General features: G+C 38.9%; 1 protein-coding gene across 5 annotated transcripts in view; it reads left to right on the top strand.

Annotated features, from left to right (window-relative positions):
• The window catches only part of NTNG1 (netrin G1), a 349,817-nt gene that overhangs the window by 273,155 nt on the left and 60,689 nt on the right, over positions 1–15,973 (top strand). For all 5 annotated transcript variants that reach the window (XM_045081977.1, XM_045081973.1, XM_045081974.1 and 2 more), the window contains exon 5: positions 5,843–5,869. In XM_045081977.1, coding sequence (XP_044937912.1) covers positions 5,843–5,869 — 27 coding nt within the window. The remainder of the gene's footprint in view (positions 1–5,842; positions 5,870–15,973) is intronic.

The raw sequence follows: 15,973 nt of genomic DNA, 5'->3' as shown, positions 1-15,973 counted from the left end.
TGTAGATGCATAATTTAACCATACGAACAGCACAATATGATGTAGCACCACTTAATCAAACATTTCAGTATTTCCGCAGCAAACCTGTGATTATTCTCACCTCACACCTCTTCCAGTTACGTTTTGCCACCAAATTAGTTCAGAGCATGGTATGTTGTGCTGCGGGTGAATTTTAGGAGAAAAAAAAAGAGAGAGGAAAAACCTTTTAGTTTTCAGAGTCTTTTTGTTTGTTTGTTTTTGTGTTTTGAAGATTGGAGATAAATACAATAAACTAAGGGATAGTGTAGAGTGGTGGTTATAGGCTCAAGCTCTGGAATCTGGACCTCTAGATTCAAATCTCAGTTTCCTTCCCAACTGATAGAGACGACGTTGGGCAAGCTCTTTGTGTTTGAGTTTCCCCCATCTGTAAAATAAACCTGAGTGCTGACCTCGTAAGGTTGTCATAAAAATTAAATCAATTAATACACTTAAGGTATTTAGAACAGAGGCAGCAACATAGTAAGCACACAATAAAGTGAGATGCTGTTGTCATGACAGTTTCTCTGAGATCTAACACCATGGACTCAACCCAGCCTGGTGAGTAAATTCTCCCTTTAGAGACAGCAACTATCTAGGGAGATAAGTTGTGTCTAAATCCCAATTTATTCATCCAAAACATGAAATAACTGTGATGGTATTCAGAATAGTAATTATGGCCAGCGTATTCTCTCCCTTGTAATTAAGACTCTTCTCAGAGCCCGATAACAATCAGAAGGTTGCTTGCTTAGCATGGGACAGGAAAATATGACTTGAATGCCAATAACGTGAGGCTGAAACATCCTGACACACCCATCCTGTCACACAGTAAGCTTCCCTAATGCCAACAGAACACTGGAGGTCTGAGAGCTTGCAGGGTACCCCTCCCTCTTCCTGAGACAATGCTAGCCCAATGCTCCTCTTTCTATGCTTCCTCCTTCTCATTGGCTGTTCTCCTGTTCTTCCCATATGTCAGTAGGCTACCTCAGGCTGCTGTCACCTCTGTCAAGTCTGTCACATACATTCAGGTCCTAGACCGCTTCTGTTGTTGTAAGATGACTTTAGCTGTCTTTGATTGGATCATTTATATGTTAGTTCCATAGCACAGTTCTATGAAGGCAACTTTATTTCCCTCCACTTTCAAGTTCCTAGCAGACAGCTCACTATACCTCCTATTAACACAGTGGTGCCAAGGACCAGGGCTGGAAGGACACTGGAAATAATTCTCCAGATTATGAATGAGTCTTCAGAATGTTTTCTTCCTCATCACCGCCCCCCAACCAACTTCAACTGGGTTTTTTGGAGTTCTAGCTCCTGATGGCTGTAGCCTGGTTTCTTCTGAAGACCTAGTCATCTACTTAATGGGCTTTTTCTCAAGCCATCTGTCACAACAGGGGCAATATTTCCTCTCAATTTGAGGCATACCAAATCTGTGTGTCTTCTGACTTCCTCCATGAAAAGCTGCTGACTTTGCTTTGATTCTCAGAAGGAGTTATGGCTTTTAGCACTGCATCAATCTGCTTCAGAAGATTAGGATGTTTATTTTTGAGATCGCCATCACATTGCCTAACTGGACCCCCTTTAGCCATTTACTTGGTGGGAGAGTTAGTAAAATAGCAAGAAGTAGGAGAAAGAGAAGAAAGCAATTATATAATTCTGCTAAGTTCTCATCCTCTTAATTGCAGCAGAATTCCTTCAAAACAAACATTAAGATAAATATAGGAGTGGGGAGGGCCAGTGGAGGAGGAACTAACTGAAAGAGCATTTATACTGAACACCTGCTCATTCTTTTAGCACAGGAAGCCCTTTGGCATATTCAACATGTGTGTGTGTCTCTGATTGAAGTACCATTTCTCTTCTAGAAGAAGCAGTAGTATTAAACTCATGTGCCATGTACTACAGAACCTTCTGGTGAAGTTCATGCATACCTGGGCTTTGTTTCCTCTGTGCAAGTTGAGCAGTGTCTCAGCAGACAAGAACTAGGAATTACCTCTTCCAATGTTGAATAGAAAGGTGTTGACTTGGACAAGACTCTTGCTTCTGTTCGTGCCTTCAGTTTCCTCTTTTGTAAAGTGGAGGGCTTGATGAGATTATTGCTTAACTCCCTTTCTGCTCTTCATTTTTAAATGACTCTGAATTAGCTTATCTGGTATCCTGCTTCCTTTCTGTCTACCTATGTCATCTCTTTATCTTTCATGAGTATTTTTGAGGTTGTTTCAGAGAAGGATTTCACCTAAGAAGCTTAAATTTCAGGATTCCTCCCTAGGATCCTTCTAAACTTAAAAAAAAAAAAATCAATGTCATATTTAATTTTATATTTTAAAGGTAATATTTTTTTTTCTCAAAGAGAGCTCCCAGATTTGAAATATGCTTTAGACCCCACAACATCTGTATTTGCCCCCAGGGTGGCTTAGGGAAAAAGACAAATACAAATAAGAATATCCAAATAGGAGTTTAAATAGAAGATGTGAGAGAAGGAATAGAAGGTAAATAAGCCAAATAGGAAGTGAGTTTACCCAGATGAGCTCCAGGTTGCGTTTTTGAGTCTCTTGACTTCCTGGAAGGCAAAGTTGTGAGAGGCATCTGTACATTGTATAACTGTGGTTATTGGAGTGGAGGAAATGTTCAGAGGGAACAAACATATCCACTCGTACTGAACTCTGAGAAATGTTTCAGTGAAACATTTTATATGGGACAAGATCATACCATTGCCATAAGTATTTTCACTAGGATAGAAAATTCTTGGCTACCAGTGATAAAGTTTTGCTCAAATATACTCGAGCAGCAATTCTGTATCAGGCATTGTCCCAGGAAGATACTAGACATACAGAAAAGAACGAGACATGGTGACTGCCCCTCAGACCTCTCAGACAAACACAAACAATTATAAATGTAAGTTGGTAAGTTTCTCAGGGAGGCCTACCCAAGGAGGTGTGCGATCACAGGGAGTGACTAATTCACATTCAGGAGATGAAGAGAAAGGGAAGAGATAACCTCCAAGCTCAGTTCTAAAGGTAAAAATATTGTTTACATAATGCTTGTCACATCACAGGGAATGTTAAAACAAAAACAAAAACAAACCTGCCAACGTGTGTCTAGAGTTTCCCTGAGCCTAATCTGACTTTCATTATCGTGGTTTATGGGCGTTGTCTCTGTTGTCAGGTGGAATTAGATTCCTTGATGCATCCCTCCAAGACCCCCAAAGAAACCCACCTTTCATGAAATGAATTGTAGCCTCCTTGTCTTATTCCTTAGGCATCTGGCAGACATCGCATGGCTTGTTCCTAGCCTTTTTAAGGCATGCAGTGGATTTATTAAATTCTTTAGTTGTCTGTAGGGAACAAAAAGCAAGGTGTTTGAACATTACAATAAGGACCATTTGGGGAAAAAAGTAACGATTGAAAATATACTAATGGGCATCCCTTGGTGTTCAGTTATTTGTTCTTCAAAAATCTTTATTCCAATGAAAAGTTTAAAAATCTTTTCCAAGCAATTCCCATTTTACAGCAATAGCTAGAAAGGAACTCACCTGGCAACACCTCAAAAAGTTGTGAGCCACAAAATGAGGAAGAGGATGAATTTCCAGCATCCAAAATGTTAGGGAATAGAAAACATCTTCATGAGGAAAATAAGATCTCATAAATGGCCTCGCCTCGAGAGGCTTGTAGAGCTGCAGTGAACACTGCTCCCCGTGCTGGCATCCCCAAAGGAAGGAAACATTTCAGCATCTTCCTTGAGCATTCTGCAGCAGCAAGTACTGCATCAGACAGTCTTGTGGGCTGGCTCGCCTTTGCATCTGGCCAAACAGCCTGGAACTTCACCTTGCATTATACATGGCCCTCTAACTCCGGGTAAGTTTGAAAACGCCCGGAAAGTCTCTTCCTGCCAACCTAACTCCCATTCTCCTTGATGGATTACAAAAGGCGAGCGGTTCCAATGCAGCAGGATTTGCAATCACGGGGAACTCTGGAGCTTCTGCAGTTGATACTAAAATTGTGATGCTGCCATCATACCTCACTCAATAGGGGATTTAGAAAGAAAAAAAAAAAAAAAAAAGGAAAGATTCAGTACCAAGTCACTGTCAGGCTATATCGAAGACAGTCTGCTGAAGTGTGGGGTCAGGAATTCAGCAGCCCTTTGAGGAGATTGCATTCAGTTTGAAATTCAGCTCAGAGAACAAGAGTTAAAACAGATTTCCAGTGTGGGTGGGAGAGTGATCAGTAATTAAGCTGAAAGACCCTAAACTCTGTGCATTTAAAATCAAGAGATTTCGAATGTACTTTATAGCTAAAGATAAAATTTTATCCCTCTCAAGTTTTTTGTTTTTGTTTTACATCATGGTAATCTTTAATTCCTCCTCTCCCCTCCCTATGAAGAAATAAGAGCTTTTGGGTTTAAAGACTACCCAGCTCGAAATTTCTGAGTGAGGTACAGTGATTAAACCCGTTATGTTAAATGTTAAATGTTAAAACAAGCAGAGGGCAGTTGTTCAAAGATAAACACAGAAATAGAAGTTTAATGGTTCCTACGTTTACCACCTGTTAGAACTACACTCCAGTGATGTGGAGAAAAGGCTGCACTGCTCATTAACAGCTATCACTTATTGGCTACGTACCATGTGTCAGACATTTTTATGGATTATTTCATTCAGTCCTCACAGCGGCCCTATGCAGTTGATATTATTAACCCCTTTCTGGTGGTGAGGAAACAGGCCTAGAGAGGCTGGGAACTTGCCTGAAATCACCTACCTGATCCGTTGCCAAGCAGTACTCTCACTCGCTTCTGCCTGAGTCCCATCCTCTGCTCCCATGCGCACCACGACCCAAATTTAGGGGAGGAGATGTAAATCTCCAAGTCTCCCTCGGCCATTATCTATCATAGTTTGCTTGGTTGGTGGGCCGACTGTATCAATAAAAGTACTCCGTAGCAAGGACAGGTAGAGTACACATTGCCCGCCAAGTAACACTTTGAGTACTTTACATACATCTATTTGTGTATCCTTGCAACAACCCTAAGAGGTAGAAAACCAGGAATAAGCAGCTTGCCCAAGGTCACACGGTCATTGAAGGTAAGAGCAAAGCTTCAAACCCAGACAGCCTGCTTCCCGGGCCCCTGCTCTTGGTTGGGAGTTTTCAGGGGACAGACTAAATTCCTATCCACATTTGTACCAAGCCCACTGCATTCTGAAATGGTCCCACCACCTTCACACAACCTGTAAGTTGAAGTAGGACCTGGGAGAATGGCTGAAGTCTATGATCAATATGAACAACCTAATGTATCCTTGAATTACTCTTCTCAATTAAGTTTCTATTGCAGAGCTTAATCCACATATCTGACATGTAAAAGAGGACTAGAAATGACAGTTCTGTGAAATGAATCAAATAAGAGGCCCAATGACTTTCAGCAGCTAACATATGCATCTCATAACACATCTAAAGAGATCTGGTGCCTACGTGGGTATATGTGTACAGGTCCACATGGTGTATATTTGGCACTCTGTGCCCAGAACATAAGTCTAGCTTAAAATCTGTTTTGAACCACGTACAAATGTTCATTAACCTTACAGGCAAGCACAAAATGTTTGATGTCATGAAGCTTGTCTTGAACCAGCTGTTGAAGTTGAGCATTAATTTTCCAACCCTGCCAAGTTCAGGAGTTCTAGAACAAAAGCAAAATGATTTGGATGGATGAATAGATATCTTGCTTTTTTGTGCATATTTCCTGATGATCTGAATGCTATTAAGTGTTAATTTTCTGAGATGTTTATATTAACGGTGGCATGTATTAATAGCTAACAATTTTTCTTTATTGTTTTCTCTCTCTCCAGGTATCCCCAGTATTTCCAGTATCGGTAGTAAGTAAAAAAAAAAAAAAAAAAAAAAGTCACCATCCAAGTCTAGGCTAGCTTTGTTTTCTTGTTGAGCTCCTAAGATCTATTTTCCCAGTGTCCATTTCTGATGTAAGAGGGTATTTTCTTTGTGAATTGAACTGTTATGTGTGTTCTCTGCACAGATAGGGTGAGAGCACAGATGAAATAATTATCAGTGCATAACTTCTCTGTGGATATCACAGTACCATGGCTTTCCTGAATGCTTTTAACCAATGAAGGCTACCTTCACACAGGTGCAATTACTTAGGTAACCATAGCTCATTTAGCAAAAATATAAACAGTCCTATTTACTCATATTTAGTAACCAACAACAAATTGAACTTTCTCCTTAGGACTGGATATGGATTTCTCCCATAGTTTTTAAAAGCAGAGAATGAATACCAATGAACACTTTAGGCATATTCATTAGAACCCAATGAAAACGCCATGAAACCAAGGGGAGGGAATTTTAGTAATTTATTACACTCCAATCTTTGTGAAGGCCTGAAAGAGGCAGGTTGGTGATCATTAGTCTTTCTGGGGGAATGAAGAGGAAAAAAATCAGTATGTCCATTTCTTCCTCTGAAAATACAGTGATCCATCTTCTCCTGACTACTTAGGTTGAAGTGTGATAGAGAACTGGGTACAAAAAATATATGCAGAATTTAGGAATCCAGCTAGTAGAAATTCCTGTGAGAAATCTCTTAGTACAAATAGAAGCAGTTGAAAGAGAAATCCCTCTTCAAGCTTCTGTGAAACATTTCTCCAGTACCATTGCAAAGAGCATTCTCCCGGCTATCAGCTATCGTGGGAGAACCAGGCTGTAGCTCCTTATTCACATGTAAAACAATGACACCCCAACACCAAGCCTGAAATGCTCATTAAGGAAATGCCCCTCAGCTTTGCAGAGCAGAACCTTACATGTTCTTACATTTCGCACCCGTTCTCTCTGATGCCTAAATCCTTTGCACGACTGCTGAATAACTCATTCAAAACAGAGTGCTGGGGAGATAGAGATTAGGTACTGCACGTGAAGACAAGAGTTTTCACTGTGGTCTCACCTGTCACGTACTTCGTCGTGGGTGCTGGGCCACCCAGGGTGATGGCAGCATGAACAGCAGTTGTTGAATACCCAACATCCATCTTCAGCGCAATACTCTGATAATTTGGATAAAACAGCTTCCCACTTATAAATGCACAGTCAGGTCTTCCAATCTGCAAATCGAGCCAGTTTACTTAAGCTTGGAATTAGACCTGGATGCAGATTTGTTAAGCACTAGACGCGTGAAATGCCATGAAAATCAGCGGCTTTGTAAAGAGAGGTAGTGTTCCCCTCCTTTCAGATACCAGCCTCATGCTGCAGCCTGGCCTGTAGGATCTTGCGGAAATGGCATCAGTGCTGCAGACTCGCAGGGGAAACCTTCATAGTTTCCAATAGTCTCTGTGTTCTGCTTTAGTATCTCCCCTGGGATTTGTCTAATTGTGTGAGTGTATATATATATATATATATGTGTGTATGTCATGTATACATACACACAGCCCTCCCACAGCAGGCTCCTTTCAGGCCTTGACAGTTTCATTTACATATGCCTCTTAGAACAAAAGGGTACCGAGGGGAAGCCAGCTGAGACCAATTATTGAGGCTGCCCCAGCAGCATGACCTGTCAGATTTTCAGAAATGGATGCATGGAAAGCAGTTCTTTGGCGCTGGGGTGTGTTTCTGTTCTGCGTGTCGGTCGTGTGTCGCATGGGATCACCGACTGTATTGCTCACTCAACATCTCATTCGGCCGTCTCCACCACGTGCCCCATCTCTGAGCATCAGCAGATGTTGACCTTTTACACACGGAGTCAGGAAATTCCAGTTTCATTTTGCTTTGTTTTATTTCAAAATCAGTGGTGACCTGAAAGGATGCTTTGTGGTGCCTTTGGAAAATGTATCTACCTTTTTGATCAGGAGCCTAGGAAAATTTAATTCCTTAATACGGAACCAAAACCCGCTAGCAAACAAAATGATAGTTTGTAACCTGCCTTCTTATGCCTCTGACTGCTCTGCTTGGAGTGCAGTGGGGGTTCCCTCAGATTTCTCCAGCAAACAGGGTGTCAAAGGTGCCAGGAGTCACCCAACATCACACACAACTAGCTTGCTGATTGCTGGCTTTAAAGTCAAGAGATTGATTATAAAAGCCACCAAACAGGATAGGATCTTCTGGGCTGCTTCTGTGGCATTCGCACCTTCCTTCTTTGTGGGCTCATAAGGCGCTCATTGGGTGCACTAGTGGATTCCTTTCCTCTCCAAAGGGCAAGAATTCACACAGAGATGACTTGCTGCCTACTCTAGAGGGCACAGGAATGGGTTTCCAAGGTATACGCTGGAGAAGAATGAGTTGCTTAAATTTTTAACTAAGTTTGGGTGGTTGCCAGGGCTTTTCCCTTTATCCCAGAGAAGGAATCAACCAGCATAATTCCAACCAGTATATAGACAATGCCATTATAACAGATGTAATACCCGTGAGACTCCCATCATCAAAGCATATCTCAAGGAAAGTGAATGATACATCCCATTGACGTAAATTATTGATGTATGTAACCATAAGTTCACATACATATGCTATATACACAATAACTAAAGATTTTGGAGCTGTGATAGGTTTCAGTATAGATCTCAAACTGTCAACACCAGTATTAAGATTCAAAGCATGGACAGAGTGGCCATCCTTTCCGATCATCTGCTAAAAATATTTTTTGAAACAAATTTACCATTAAGGTCATGTGTACCTGCTGTTGTCTATTTTTTTAGGGAATAGGTTTCCCAACCATTTCTGAGTTCCTTGATTTAAAACTTGGTCATTTCGATGTGCTTTGGCCATGGCTGAAAAAATACTGGTGGTATTGTCAGCAATTAATGAATCCCAAAATAGATCTACAGTCATTTGAACCTTGTGATCTCTGTTTTTACCTTACCTAATGTGGCAGTAATTCATTCAGGTTTCATTTTTTTTTATGTATACAAAATGTAACTTATGCTTAGAAGTAAACATTCACAACTTTATCCAAGTGAACATTTGTTGATGCTGATGATGCCGATTAATAGTTGGTTTGGTGTGGATGTTTTTGCTAGAGTGATAAACTAATCATTACCTTCTAGCATATATTATCTGCTCCTTAGTCCTGAAGAGCAAGTGATTTCACTAATTCTGTTTAACAGTATAAAGACCATAATTAGAACAAGAACTGGCCTAATGGACAAATAGCTTTGTGTGGGTGATTATCACTTAAGAAAGGAGATGACAGATGAGTCAGAGATTAAAGGTAGAGATTAAAGGTAGCCATTGACATGAAAGATCACCATTTCAAACAACTTCGTATTTTTTAATAATTAAAAATATGTCTCAGGATAGCCCCAAAAGAGAAAGGTAAACATTCTGGGGAACCAAGGATACATTACTTCTTTAAATTACTTTTGAGTGATTGAGCTCATGGCATATAAAGCATAGAATATTGATGGAGGAGTTTGACTGTCCCCTCCTCTCTACCTCTTTCAATTAGAAATAATGGTTTACTTCAGGGAAATATTACATTTTTCCTGTTTTCTCTTATAATGAGCATTGCCTTCATCCTGGAGTTAAAACTTCATCTCTAATTTGATTTAATTGACAAGACTGTTAAACAAGGGAAGTGCTACCCGCAGGGATCCATCAGCCTGGAGAGAAAACCCAGAGATGTTTTCTTACTTGAAAATATTTGATGCCAGTTGGAGACCTTGTAAAAGTTGTTTTCCAGACAGCATCCAAATATTTTTGTTCGGTAGCCGTTTACTGTAGAAACCTGAATCGTGAGGAAAATAACAAGGTTAATCATTTCCCTACCCAGGGGTAATTAATAATCATGTTCATGCTATCCAGAGAGCTGCAGTGCTTGTTTGTTTTCTTCCCTTTGCTTTAATACTTCTAAATCCCCCAAATAAAAGTTTCATTTGAATTGCCCTTTAACTAATTAGGTTTTATATAATGAGGAAGAAAATGTACAGGGTAGTGTAGCTATATGGCAAATTGCATGGTGTGCTACGTTAATTTTGAACTGTTTGCTGATGTTCTGGAAGGAAAGCTCAGGTCCCAGGTGAAGCACCTTTGGGACTTTGTTATATCGTGTGCCCAGTATCCTCATCACAGATCCATTTCATATTTGTGTAACTAGCATTTCACATTCATGAAAACTTTGTGGTTATCCTAAAACTGAATGAACATTAGCACATAGCTGCTGCTTTAATCCTGAAGAATACATCAAATATTAAAATGAAGGAGGGGCAAGTATCCTTTACCTAAAAAAAGGAAAAAGAAAAGGAGCAGTTTAGCAATGCTATCAACCATTGCCCACCTTGAGCAATTTGATGTTTTTCATGCGTTAACCTCTCCCCAGGTGAAGTTAGAATGTCAAGCCACTTTTTAAGTGTGAGCTGCTATCTGTCCTTTGCTGTTATCTCTGTGTGGGGCATCGGGACATTCCTCGCTTGACCAAAGATTTGCCAAGATCTCTGAAAGGGCCCACGATGAACCTTCGAACATGTAACTGTGAACTTCTGCACTAAGGGTGTACGTATCGCTGACATCTTCTTGGCGTATAAATAAGGAGCTGGCCAACTAACGGCTTCACTTCCCTTGAAGGATGAGACAGAGCTTTTACTCAGAGCTGGAGGGAGATGTTCACATATGTCTACAGAATATGTCCATTTTACAAATGGCGAGTGAGTCCGAGGCTCAGAGTGGCCAAGTAACTTGACCAGTATAATAGGATGAGGAGGCTCAGAGTGGCCAAGTAACTTGACCAGTATAATAGGATGAGGAAGATACTAAAAGTTATGCTCATAACATTACACCACATGGAAGAGGTTAGAAAGAAAAATTCTAGATTTATTTATTCTCGCCACAAACTCTTTCCAATCCACCACACAGCACTTTACACCTGTTAATTCCTGAATTGAACTATTTTTTACGCAGGTAAATTTAGTGTCGTGGAGAAAAACAGAGGTTCATTTTCTTGTACCTCACTGTGTTGTCAGCAGAAGTTACAAACATTATGCATGAGGAGAGGGGGTAGGGGACTGTGACCCTCCACCCCATTAATGTATGGCCTTCCTCTACCACTAAACATCCTCAGTATTCTGAGGAAGATGGGAAATGTAGATATGTCAAGTGTAGTCTAGAACATGAGATAGCTCATGAACTTTGCCATTCAAATTGTGAAACGTGTTTGTACATATCGTATGACAATAAAAATCCAAATTTCTTTCTTTATCAATATAGCCACTTATAGCAAAAATAAAATGCTGTGTGCTATCTCAAGGACAGACTTACCACTATCACATTAAGCTTTATCTTCCCCACCAGTTTAATGACACTGTAGTTCCGAGGACAGGCAGCTTGCTGTGAAGATGATAAGATTACCTCCATAGGCCCCAGAGATTTCTTCTAGAGAGTTTTAGGGTTTTCTATAGATTCCTTTCTAGGCATCAGTAATGTTTGCAGATTCTCTGAGTAATAGCAGGAGTCACTATATAAACCCAAAGTGAACTTGTGACTTTGTCTCTACCTAATATTTTCCTCACACTCTCCTGGAAAAAAGATGTTCCAGGAAGGCCCACTAACATCCCCTTAGCAATGGCTTTTCATATCCATGGTGGCACCCTGTTTCCCACCATATTTTAGAACCCCCAAATAAAGTAAAATTAGTAGTTTTAGGAAACTTAAAGAGCACTCATCTGACATAATCATTTTACAGATAAGACAACTAAGAATTAAATGAATTGTCCAACTTATCTGGACAGTGGGCAAGGCAGGATTCCAGCTCAATGTCCAATTTCCAAATTAGGACTCTTCACATTCTACCATGTTATTAGAATTCACCTTCTCATTTGATGAAACTACTGAAGTATGAAATTCTACATGGTACAACTTTCTAGAAAACAAAAAAAAGAGATGGGATATCACGGTCACAACTTACTCTGTTTGTAGAGTGTGCCCACTTTAAAAGTTGCCTACAGTTCATGCAAAGGGGGTGCCATGGATGATAGAAGATGACTTTATATTCTAAAACAACCCTACCTCTGAAGCTTTCTTGATATAAGACAATGTCTTTAACCTTCTGCTTCAAGCTGGTCTTCTAGCCTGATAAACTATGGCATCAGCAATAGATGGCCAATTTCACCAACTGTCACATAGTTCTCTCCAATGTATAGTGCAGAGTTTTCCTTGGAGTACAGAGGAGAAAATTTTTCTTCCAAAGTTTCCCTTTCACAACTAGAATCTCGGTTTTCCTGATTCACAAATCAAGTTTGAAGCGCCACAACCAAACTATCACATAACAGTTTCCTGAATTCTCTCCCTAATGAAAAACAAAATTCAGATAAGATATGTATTTGATTCATAGTCAAAACTGATTGATTCTAAACTTAAAGAAACTTGGAAATTAACGTTTTGTCTTTAACTATTAAATCTTCTTCACAGTATCTCCAAAATCATTTCTATTGCTTTCTGAGCAATAGTATTCATCAATGGAGACCCTAAAACTGTATCTTAAGTGAGCTTTTTTTACATATCAGAATCATTCACTTTGGGAATAATTAAGATGGCAAAATAATGGAAGAACACATTATTTTTCTCTACCTCAATTCAGTAAGGACTGGTACTACTACAGTAATCTGATTTTTATTACAACAGGAACCACAAATGGGATAATAAGAGCTAACATTTATCGAATGCTCACCACAATGCCAAGCAAATATTAACCCACTGAGTCTTGAAAGCAGCCAGCATATAATGGCATCATCCCCATATTACAGATGAGAAAGACAAAGAGAACTTAAGGAGCTTGTCCAAGCAGTAAAACTGGGATTCTAATCCAGCCCGACCTCTACTTACATGCACCAGATATTTTAAAAATCTCCCCTGAATAGATATTTTTTAAGGTTCTCATAAATGTGCTTTGCAAATTCAACAATAACTGTAGAGTAATAGAATCTGGTGGACATTGCAGATATTTTGTTTCTTTTTTAGGGGGACAGTTGTGGAGTATGTTGTTATGGTCTCCATACTCCTAGAGCCAGTCTTTGGAATCTAGGGAAGAAGATCATCAAGATGAGCCCAGTCCATTTACCCAGATGTATTGTGCCAACATCCGTAAGAAATAGGGATTTCCATAAAAGGCTATTCTTGAATGACCGGCCATTTACAACCCCACTGGGCACATATGGGGATCCCTCCCCTCATCCCAGTAATTTCTCAAGTCCAGTGTGAATTTCACTACAACAGTCAAAATATCCACTTTCAAAACAGGGAGCAATAGTTTTCCCTTCCCATTTAGTCCTCTAGATTCTCCAAAGAGCAATAGGCTTCATCCTTCCACGAACTTGAGTGGGACCCTGCTAGATCATGAGGGAATCCCTGGAGTGATGGAACTTAACAGCTGAGGGAAACCTTGGAGACCTTTTAGTCCAGCACCTTTATTTACAGATAAGAAACTGAAATCTAGAGAAATTAAAAACCAGACAGTTTCTCATTAGTAGAACTGGAACCAAATCCTATTTTTCTGACTCACAGTACCGTTTGCCCTATAAGAAATTGCCATTCCCAGACCTTAGAATTGACTCATAGATATACCCTAGTTAAGTCATGAAAAAATGACATTAATAAATTCTGCCACAGTTCTCCCAAAGAGACAATACATTCTTTCAATGTAATATAATTTTTGTTTTCTATTTGTAATTTCCCCCTACTTGAAACAAGTGGCCCACTGGCTCAAAATTCTCTGAGGCTACATGCTACAAAGATTTTCATTAGAATTGGATATGATAACATAAATTTTGTCTCAATTGTGCTATTAATATCACCTCCAATGTGCATTTTACTCCTGGGAATTAAACATTTGTTAGTAATATTGATTAAATATTTATTTGAGCCAGGATCTTAGAATAGTAAGAGTAAACGGAGAGCAACTGCTTAATTTTAAGTTGTTTCCTTACTTGGCCTTGCAATTATAAGAAAAATAAACTTTCTTAAAAATAAGATGGCTTAGTCAGTTAAGTGTCCGACTTTTGATCTCAGGATCGTGAGTTCAAACCCTGCATTGGGCTGCACTCTGGGTGTGGAGCCTACTTTAAAAAAAAAAAAAAGGTAGATAGATAATATGAGATAGTAAATTAAAAATCCCATGATGGCCAAATATTGCAACATGATTGCACAGACAGTAACGTGTTGTAAGAATTTAACAAGAGACCACATATTTCAGTATCTTTTTTCCTCCCAAGGAAAAATCAGCACATAAAATTTTATCCCACCAGAGTCAAGTATAGATTAGATTAGGATTTCCATGTGGTATGACTGCTGGTGGTTCTGAGTTTTGATTGTTCAGAAAGTTAGGCATTCCATATAATGGAAACTATTTGGGGAAAAAAATGTCTAATTCTATTTCCAGGCAAATACAAGGGTTGCCTACCTCCCTTCCCACAAGAAACCATCTTAAGTACAAAATTCGGAGGAAAGTTGTATTCTAGGTATGGATCAGATAGTAATTGAGGTATCTATCTTGGTAATTCCATACAGTCAGGTAGTTAACAATTCAGAGGCAGAATGACCTATGTTAACTTTTTGTACATATAGGAAGATCCTTAAAGTGGAACCTTCACACCCCAGGGGAAAATTATGATACACTAGGAAAAGAATATGCCTAAAATAGGCATAAGCAAATATTTAATGTATTGGAATATGGAATAGAGCTTAATTTATGACACTAATTTTCAAAACTCACTTTTTAATTGATTTGGTATAAATTTGTCTTAGATTTCTTGGCAAAACTTATTAACAAAATAATATTACTTAATTTCATCAAGACATACAAGTCACTGAGTACTTACCATTAAGTTTACAAACAGCACTCCCACTTATGACCTGTATTTTTCTCTCCTACAAGAAAAAGATGGAGAGAACCATTTCAATGAACTGAAATATTCTTACTTTAAAGCTAATAATATAAATAATTATATATTCTATATACAACCACAACTTTTTTTCTAAATAATTTCTAAAAATCATATTAATTCCCTCAAAATACAAATGTATAGTTTTCCAAAAGTGATCGTCACAGCTCAGGTAGACTTGTTCTGTTAATCCAGTACCTACCCAGCTCCAGGACACTCAAGTGAAAAGCAGCATTCAGTCAACAGCTTGAATACTCTGCCTACATGTTACCGAGTATCTAGGTGTTTAGTGACACTTGGATACAAATGTGGGAAATAGAATTACATTCTTCTTGCATTCTTCAATTTTGACAGATGTAGTAATGTCAGTATTAAGATTCCATCTACCTTTGTATACACACATGCACAAAACAACCATAGATCAACTTTTCTAACAAATACTTAAAAACCAAAGTTAGAGTGAAAGTACCATGTCTTACAAGAATATTATTTGTTATAATCTAATTATGGAGGAAACAATCTCATAATACCTGTTTACAGTAGCCTAGCCACTTGATATCAATTACTGAATTATTAGATATTTACTGAGGTCTCCTACCAGGCTTTGCCCTTCCTCAAAGAGATCCAATCTAATTACAGAGACAAGAAATAGACCTATGAAATTCAAACTAACAATATTAAAACTCATCCCTTATCCACATATCAATGAGAAATCAGGAGTACAGACAGTAAGAAACATGCTATAGGAGTTTAGAGGTGAGATCCCTTTTTGTGGACTTGGGTGGTCCCAAAGGACCACACAAAAGGTGTAGTTTTGAGCTGATCTGACTGGGTTTTAAAATGACTGCTTTAACAGTTATGCACCTTCACAAAAGTAATTTTAAAGCATCCAGTCCTAAACCTGGCTATTCTCGTTTTCCACAGTATATATATATATATACTGTGGATATAGATATAGATATACACTGGTGAATCTAAGAAAGAAAGAACACCAATTCTCAAATTAACAATGCTTATAATGACTTCTGGATGGAACCAAAACTCTAGAAACATAGGTTGAGGTTAAAAAAAAAATCATGAAGACGTATACACATCCACACATACAAACCTTAGCTATGA

Source organism: Mustela putorius, unplaced genomic scaffold (assembly GCF_011764305.1).
Source record: "Mustela putorius furo isolate JIRA1106 unplaced genomic scaffold, ASM1176430v1.1 tig00000585_pilon_pilon_pilon, whole genome shotgun sequence".
Taxonomy (NCBI): Eukaryota; Metazoa; Chordata; class Mammalia; order Carnivora; family Mustelidae; genus Mustela; species Mustela putorius.
This window is presented reverse-complemented; position numbering and strand designations above follow the sequence as displayed.